We start from the raw sequence: 8,936 nt of genomic DNA, 5'->3' as shown, positions 1-8,936 counted from the left end.
GACATCATGTCTTCCTCCAGTACACAATGGGATGCTGTGATAATAAGTAATATTTGTCATAGTCTTAAGAGTCTGCCTCATATAGACCATTTGAAAATGTTAAGAGTTATTATTGTTGTCTTTACTGGTTTGATTTCTTTACCAGTCTGAGTACCCTCCATTGCATCTTTAAATATGATCCCAATGCTAATCTATTTTTCAAATAAACAGATACATGAAGGTATCTAAAAACACCTCATTAATATTAATGATCATGAATTGCTAACTAGTAGAGTTTTGATTTAGTATGATGTGTTAATTTTTCTGCACCAAAAAGAAATTCTTCAACCTGTTAGTGGCATTTTTACTACCTGCTTGTGCAAACAAACATTACTTTCATTAATATTATTGAAATTCAAATACAAAAAAAGAGAGATTAGATAAAGAACTGGATTAGAAGCTATACTCTTCATTGTTTAATACCGATAAAGGTCAACAATTTAATCAAAATAACATTATTCACCAATTAAATTATTTTCAATTTCATTTGAGTTGTTACAGTTTACATGACTTTATGTGAATTTAATTTGTAAAAATATTATTTCCTATTTTTTAGGGTTTTTGATTTATGAACAGTATAAATATTAAGAATGTACAGTTAGGGAGCACCTGGGTGGCTCTGTCAGTTAAACATCCAACTCTTGTCTTCAGCTCAGGCCATGATCTCACGGTTTGTGGGATCAAGCCCCACATCTGGCTCCACACTGACAGCATGGAGCCTGTTTGTGATTCTCTTTCCCAATCTCTCTGACCCTCACCTGTGCTCACTTGCTCTCTCTTTCTCTCCAAAATAAATAAATAAACATTTAAACATTTGTTTAGTAAATAACAAAGAATGTACAGTTGGTTTGAGCTTATACATATTTAAATAACATCACAAAAAAATTGTACATTAAACAATAGAACCCTACATATAACAGTTGGGGTTATTTATATTCTTTTTTTTTACTTTAGACAGAAAGCACAAGTGGGGAAGAGAGGCAGAGGGAGAGAGAGAAAGAATCTCAAGCAGCCTCCATGTTCAGCATGGAGCCCAACACGGGGCTCTCCCATGCCTCCAGGATCATGACCTGAGCCAAAATCAAGACTGGGACACACAACCAAACGAGCCACCCAGGCGCCCCTAATGTATAAGCAATAAGAGAAAGAGATTGAGACACTGACTACAGTGAAAGTCCAAAGTATTAAAAAAGGACAGAAGACAGACTCATTCCAACTGGTATTCATCCAGCAAAGTGTCCTAGAGGAGGCTAAATTCAAGCCTTGCAGGTTAGGTGAGCAGATGAGGGAGAGTCTAAACAAAGGCATGATAATATAAATGGGTAAAGGGGCAATCAATAATAAAGAATGGGATATTCTTGGGTAATGGTTATACTGGGAGACCAGGAGGGAGTTGAGTCCTCATTGGGTAATTCTGCAGTGCACACACAGTGAGATGCCCCAAATGACCAAGAACTCAGGATTCCATAAAACATAAAATATATTCACCTGGTGGTTTCCCTGAGTCAAAAAACAAGGGTCATACATCAATATTTTACAACCAGACTTAGAGATGCTTCAGTCAGAAGAGTAAAGAGTATAGTTTGGGGTCTAAAATCTGAAGTATTAACTTTTATATTCTGAGGTTTTAAAATATTGACCAACCAGGGGCTGGTTCTAAACCTGAGAGATGGAAAAGTGGTGGCATCAGATGTTCTAGTCTTTTTAATGCAAAGCTATGTGCACTCTGAAAAAAGGTTATCTGACCATAGACTGTCTCTCAACATAAATAATACAGCTATGGGATAAATGCTTGTGAAGTTTGGGAGAGCCAGCCTGGGCATCTCTGTCACCAGAGCCAACCTCATATAGGGTGTTTTTGGCCTAAAGGAGAAAGGTCAAAATGGTGACTGCCACAGGAGAAACAAAGCACTGATAATTCACAGAATCCTTAGGGAAGAAACTCCAAAACTTCAATAATTGAAGTTCTCTTGTGCTCTAATGTCTCCTCTACCTAAGCTTTGGGGACTTCTTCACAGTCTCAAAGGATGCTCCCTTGACAGAGGGTGGAGTCTATGAATGTCTATAGTCCCCTCAGCCTGTAGAAGGTCCAGAGGAGGCAGGGAAGAAAACCTTCAGATTCATGAAGGTTAAAATCTTGTCTAGGAGCAGATGCCTTCCTTCTGTGATTTTTCTGGGCAGCCTGTCTATAGCTAAGACAGGAATTTGGAAAAGAATTACACCAACACAAATAAGCACATACCACCAATAACAACACTTTTAGATCCATGGATTGGGCACAGGATGGGATTGATATTATCATTAAAAGAAATGTTTTCACTGTCCTATTATCTCTGCCTATCTTTTATCTTTTTATGCTTATTCTTTCGCTCCAATTAATTTTCACTAGAAAGTGAGAGGCACGGAATACCTGTTGGGTGATCTCATATTTCAATGCCTTTTCAGATAATTTTCAACCTCCAGAATAATTGATGCAGAGAAAAACATCAGAGTTAGCAGAAATCATCATTCCATCAGCTGGAAATTATATGGGAAGCAAACTGCTGATCCTCCTGCCATGAATTAATGAATGAAAATCCTCAATCAAAAGATAATTTCTCCAGGATTCTGCTCCTGCCCTTTCAGAGAATTCTCTCTTTCTCTCATTCCCTCTCTGTATCTATCTTCTTTTTGCTCTCTCCCATTTCTGTTTTCCCTGTATTAGTCTCTCTTTACAGCAGAAGACTGAAAGGGGGTTAAAATATACATTAAATTCTGAATTCTGAACGTTAATGGAAAGAAGCCACAATCCAGGTAATTGTAATATTTTGGTTGTTTTAATTGCTGATAGGAAGAATAAACAAAAAAATTCTTGGGTAGATTATATCAAATGTTGGAAGAGTCTGTTATAGTGTTACTTTATCTCTAGGTGAACTCAAAGCTATGGGGAAAAGTAACCTAACAAGACCCTCTGAATTCATCCTCCTGGGACTCTCCTCTCGACCTGAAGATCAGAAGCCACTCTTTGCTGTGTTTCTCCCCATCTACCTCATCACAGTGATAGGAAACGTGCTCATCATCCTAGCCATTCGCTCAGACACTCGCCTCCAGACACCCATGTACTTTTTCCTGAGCATCCTGTCCTTTGTTGACATTTGCTATGTGACAGTCATTATCCCCAAGATGCTGGTGAACCTCTTATCAGAGACAAAGGCCATCTCTTATGGTGAGTGTCTGACCCAGATGTACTTCTTCATAGCCTTTGGAAATACAGACAGTTACCTCCTGGCAGCCATGGCCATTGACCGCTATGTAGCCATATGTTATCCTTTTCACTACATCACCATCATGAATCACAGACGCTGTGTCCTGCTTCTGATCCTCTCCTTCTGCATTCCACACCTCCACTCCCTCCTGCACATTCTCCTAACCAATCAACTCATCTTCTGTTCCTCTAATGTCATCCACCATTTTTTCTGTGATGACCAGCCAGTGCTGAAATTGTCCTGTTCCTCCCATTTTGTCAAAGAAATCACAGTAATGACAGAAGGGTTGGCTGTCATAATGACACCCTTTTCGTGCATCATCATCTCTTACTTAAGAATCCTCATCACTGTTCTGAAGATTCCTTCAGCTGCTGGGAAGCGCAAAGCATTTTCCACCTGTGGCTCTCACCTCACAGTGGTGACCCTGTTTTATGGAAGCATTAGCTATGTCTATTTCCAGCCCCTGTCCAACTATACTGTCAAGGATCGAATAGCAACAATTATCTACACCATACTAACCCCCATGCTAAATCCATTTATCTATAGTCTGAGGAACAAAGACATGAAGCAGGGCTTGGCAAAGCTGATACACTGGGTGAAATGCCAATAAGGAATCTGAGGTCTTAAGAGAAGCCCGTTAATCTCTCACCCCTGACTGCAGGTTTTTAACGTGTCTGTCATTCAATTCTGAAGGATGGTAACTTTAATGATTTGTTTCATCCCTGATAGAAGAATGTTTATTGCGTGTGATGAAACTAATGTGTTGAAGCTACCCCTAAATATGATGCCTATTTCCCAGTGGTCTCTAATATTATCTGACTGGGACAAAGTCTACCTGTGTCTTGTTCTCTGTGCACCAGTCTAAATTTGGAAAACACATCTGGTTTCCAGGACATCACATGCCTTTCACATAATCCCAATCCTATTGAAATCCCTCCTATCCTTGAGTTTGATCACTAGAAACTCCTTATTTATAGGTATCCCTATTCATAGGGCTGAGTTTTCTTATGTAGTCATTTAAAGCTGTTTGAATGACTTTAAGTGTGTGTGTGTGTGTGTGTGCATGTGTGCGCACACTCATGTATGAGTGTGTAACTTATATGGTAGCCCAAGTGCCCTTCAATAGCAAGATCTCTCTTTCTCCCCTTATAATGGTCATGACTCCTTCCTCTAGGTCAATTTCAAAGACTAAGGTCCTGACTTCTATAGTTATTATATGGTAAAAAAATGAAATCACCCCAGTAGATGACTCTTGGTGAATCAGTCCCAGGCCAGTTCCTCAAGAGCACAGCATCTCAGTGTTCCTCCCTGCTTCCCACCTGGCACAGTCGACTATGCATTGTCTTTCCTTATTAATTTCATTTGACCCAAATTTAAGGGTGCCACTCTCTCAGGGAGTAGATATTATGTCCCAATCACCCTGATAATAGATGCCTCCAACTGCTAGGGATTCTTCTTCCTTAACAGATGTGACCCAACCTACTAACCAGAAAAACAGAATTGGGCATGGAAAAATGCTTTTGTCCATTGGTGAGTTCTGAAAAATATTAAGGTCGCTGTTAGTCCATAAATTTATTTGGCCACTCAGAGATTTGTGAATTCATTTGTTCATTTGACAAATTTCTATTTATTATCCACTATGTGCCAGTCTCTGAGACTTAAAAACAAAGATTATGTGCTAGATGATAAGCCAACAGTCTGATGGCCAAAAATCTGCAGGAGCCTAAGGAAACAAAATAAAATAGGCAACACAAGACTTTAGAGTGAAATTTTGTGTTATTTGGGTTGTTTCCAGTTACAAGGTACAGAGAAACATGTATACTTTTAAGTAACAGGTGTCAAAAACAAAAAACAAAAAACCTCTGGGCTTAAGTAAAGAGAGACTGTATTTGAAAGGATTATTCCAAGATGGAGGGAAGGGGCCATAGTAGTAAGTGAGAGACGACTGTTGTAACAGGAAGAATACCCAGCCAGGAGATCTGCAAGAAGCCTCAAAGGTCAGGCAGAAAAGGGCTTTTCTTTTATAGGAGGAAGAGGAAGAAGCTAGAAGGAACCACGTGTGGTAAAGTGGGATGAGCAAGTGACAGTGGTGAGATTGGATAGTTGATCAGGGAAAGTTTTTTCCAGAAATCAGTGGACATTCAGATGGGCCATCACACAGGGGTGGTATGTGGACTTTGGCTGAGGGTCAAAGTCCAGTCATTTTTCAGAGCACAAAAGGGTGGGAGGATTTCTTCTCTGTTACTGTTTTCCAGGAGCACAGGGCTCAGGTAGGATTCAACATTGTCACAGGGGTTTATTGTAAAGATTCACAAGGAAAAAAGAGACACATAAACCTCAGCTACACAAACAAATCTCACAAAAGAATAAGAACCAAAGCATGGACATGCCCAATGGAGCTGGAACACGGTTGAGGCACTTGACAGTTATTTATCAGAAAATACGAAATTCATGAATATGTTATTTTGCTGCTCCTCTATAGTCAGTTCACAGAAGAGGGCAGTGGTCTTGAGAAGCACACAAAGGTTAAGAGGCTTTTCTCCATTACTCTCATATAAAGATGTACAGGAGAGAGGGGTCAACCAGGTGGGGTAAACTGGAGACTTACATAGGACTTAACCAGACGTGAAAATTTTCCCAAGACAGACCTGTCAATGGATATTGATAGCAGGTTGAGGAAGGATCAGTTAGAAACTGTTCCTTTCATGAAAGTATCAACTTCCTCCAAAACACACACAAACACATATACTCTAAACATCTTTAGCAAACCCCACTCCTTATATGAGTCATTAGGAAAGGGCTTAAGTTGCATATCTGGTCATGTGGGGAGTAACAGAAGCAGAAACTAATAGAAAGAGGTCACAATAAAATCACAATCCTCTTGGACTTGCAGAAATATTGGCATAGGTTTAAACTTCCACTGACTTTGGAAGTGAGGGATTCTATCTGATCTTACCTAGACTTTCAGCAGAGAAACCCTGCTGGTACTCAAGATTATATAATCACAGTAACCATAGAGCACTTAACTTTAAAAGAGACCAGACTAGGGACTTTACATTTATGATGATACTAATTCTCTACCAAGTCTTTAACAGAAAACACAAATTCATTATTTGCATATCTCAGATGGGATACATGAGGATCAAAATGTATAAATAACTTCTTTATCCATCCATCAGTCAATGGACATTTGGGGTTTTTCCATAATTTGGCTATTGTTGATAATGCTAGTACAAACATCAGGGTGCACAGCTGTGGTATACATATACACTGGAATATTAGTCATCAAAAAGAATGAAATCTTGCCATTTTTAATGACGTGGATGGAGCTACAGTGTATTATGCTAAGCAAAATGTTAGTCAGAGAAAGACAAATACCATATGATTTCACTCATATGTGGATTTTAAAAAACAAACCAGATCAACACGGCAGGGGGGTGGGGAAGAGAAGGAGGCAAACCATAAGAGACTCTTAGTGGTAGAGTACAAACTTAGGTTTGCTGGAGGGGAGGTGGGCGTGAGATGGACTAAATGGATGATGGGTATTAAGGAGGGTACCTGTTGTGATGAGCACTGGATGTTATATATAAGTGATGAATCATTAAATTCTATTCCTAAAACCAATATTACTCTATATGTTAAACAACTAGAATTTAAATAAAAACTTGAAACAAAACAAGCAAAAAAGTATAAATAACTTTCTGGAGATCAAACATTTCTTAACCTCAGTTCTAGAGATTGAAATCTGTTTGGATAATTATGGTTTTTACTGTTAACCCCTATCCTGCCTCCCTAAGGGTGCATATGTGGCTGTAAAGAGAATTTCTCTGACTTATTAATTCTGCCTTTTGCAATTTCTGGGGAAAAAATCGATTCTAGATCAGTGAGGTGGAGCTCCAACTTGACATTCTTGGAAACAGGAGCCCCAGAGGTAGAGATGACCAAGAGGACATATACCTTTTTAAAATGTGCAGAAATCACCAGGACAATTTAAACTTCTGCAGGTTGGTGAATGGGGGAATTGAGCCACAATAACTTAGACCTCAAGAGGAAGGCAGTCCTTCAGTTCCATACCCTTAACCATGACCTTCTCCCTTACCCTAAGGGTCCAATATGACCACAAGGAAAATTTTCTCAAAGATACCAATTTTGCCTTAAGCAATTTCAAAAAAGGATCCATACTAAGAAGAGAGGTCTTTCATGAATTATAGAAGTAGTTAGAAGATGCCATGCTTCAGGAGTACCTGGGTGGCTCAATCAGTTGAGTATCCGACTCTTGATTTCAGTTCCAGTCATGAGCTCATCATCATGGGATTGGGCCCCGCATCAGGCTCCATGCTGGGTATGCAGCCTGCTTGGGATTCTCTCTCTCCCTCCCCACCCCCCCCCCCCCGTTTCAAAATAAATAAACATTTTTTTTAACTTAAAAGAAATGCCATGTTTCAGAGTACTGCTGAGGAGTAAAGAAGAGGAATTGCTTGGGGGTGATGGTTTCATGAGTGTATACAAATGTCCAAATGATCAAATTGTGTACATTAAATATGTGTAGTTTTTGGGTATCAGTGATAACACAATAAAGCTGTTTTTTAAAAGGAGGGGGAGTTTGCAATATTTCAATGCCTAATAAACACCCAGAACTATTGTAGGCACTTTATGCAAGTCAATTATTTTCACCTGAGGGCAAGAGAAAGCTTTGAGGAAGATCTTATTGCCCATTATGTACAGAAGAGGAAATGGGGGCAGAGAGAAGGTGAACAGACTTGCCTGAGAACATGCAGCTATTAAGTGGCCAGAGCCACCACTCTAAGTTGGTTCAGCTCAAAAGCCACACTCGCTTAACTAAACCAGGTTGTCCAACGCTGTCCCCATTACACCCCACACAGTCATTGCTGTCTGAAAACCTAATGTTTCATTGACTGTGTCCTCAGAAAAACTGACAGTGAATCTGAGAGATGAATGAGGAGACAGAGCCAGCTGTGGAGAGCTCAGAGGGAAGGAATGTCAGGTGCAAATGTCCTGAGATGGAAAACCTTAGTTCAAGGAACATTTCAAAAGTCAGCATGGCTGGATTATAACAAGAGGGTTAGAATGGAGTTGCCTTTTTAAGTCCTGGTAAAGAACTTGCATTTTTTTCCAAAGTATGATGAAAGTCATTTGATGTGGAAACATGACCTGATTTCCTTTACATTACAAATGGTGGAGTTGCTTCCCTGAGAATTGCTGGAAACGTTCTGTTTTTATACTTTGTTCTCATTGTTTCCCTTCTTTTGGTAGCTAGATAGGCTGTTGAGGCTATCTTGTTGTTGCTTTTCTATTTCCTTATGTATAACTTCCTCAATCGGAGAGCATACATCCAAAATTTAAGTCTATTAATTGTTACATTTAAGTTTCAGAAGAATTTCACTGTTAGCCTGTTTGAAAAGACCACATAATACAGAACTGGACAATAAATCCTATGGGGGAGGGTAGTGTAAATCTTCACATGATGTTTGCAGCAGGAGTCTGTCATCAAATCCAGCCTTAAAAAAGCGCTATCTTCCCATCTTTGAACGAAGGAGGCGGAATCAGCCTCAAAGGAGTCATGAGTCCGCAGATGTTAAATGGGCCAGAAAATGTTCAGTGCTCTCCTCTTAGTAGAAGATGCCACCATGC

General features: G+C 39.6%; 1 protein-coding gene across 1 annotated transcript; it reads left to right on the top strand.

The window, feature by feature from the left end:
* Positions 1 to 2,932: 2,932 nt before the first annotated feature.
* On the top strand, positions 2,933 to 3,894 carry LOC131491376 (olfactory receptor 1L1). Its single transcript, XM_058694233.1, has one exon. It carries the CDS (start codon positions 2,962 to 2,964, stop codon positions 3,892 to 3,894), a length of 933 nt encoding a protein of 310 aa, XP_058550216.1. The 5' UTR covers positions 2,933 to 2,961.
* The last annotated feature ends 5,042 nt before the right edge of the window (positions 3,895 to 8,936 follow it).

Source organism: Neofelis nebulosa, chromosome 12, assembly GCF_028018385.1.
Source record: "Neofelis nebulosa isolate mNeoNeb1 chromosome 12, mNeoNeb1.pri, whole genome shotgun sequence".
In the NCBI taxonomy this organism is placed as follows: Eukaryota; Metazoa; Chordata; class Mammalia; order Carnivora; family Felidae; genus Neofelis; species Neofelis nebulosa.
The sequence above is the reverse complement of the archived record's forward strand: the minus strand, read 5'-3'. Positions and strand labels throughout refer to the sequence as shown.

Coding starts and splice junctions, on each gene's coding strand:
- LOC131491376 (XM_058694233.1), top strand. CDS start 2,962: ATGGGGAAAAGTAACCTAACAAGACCCTCTGAATTCATCCTCCTGGGA.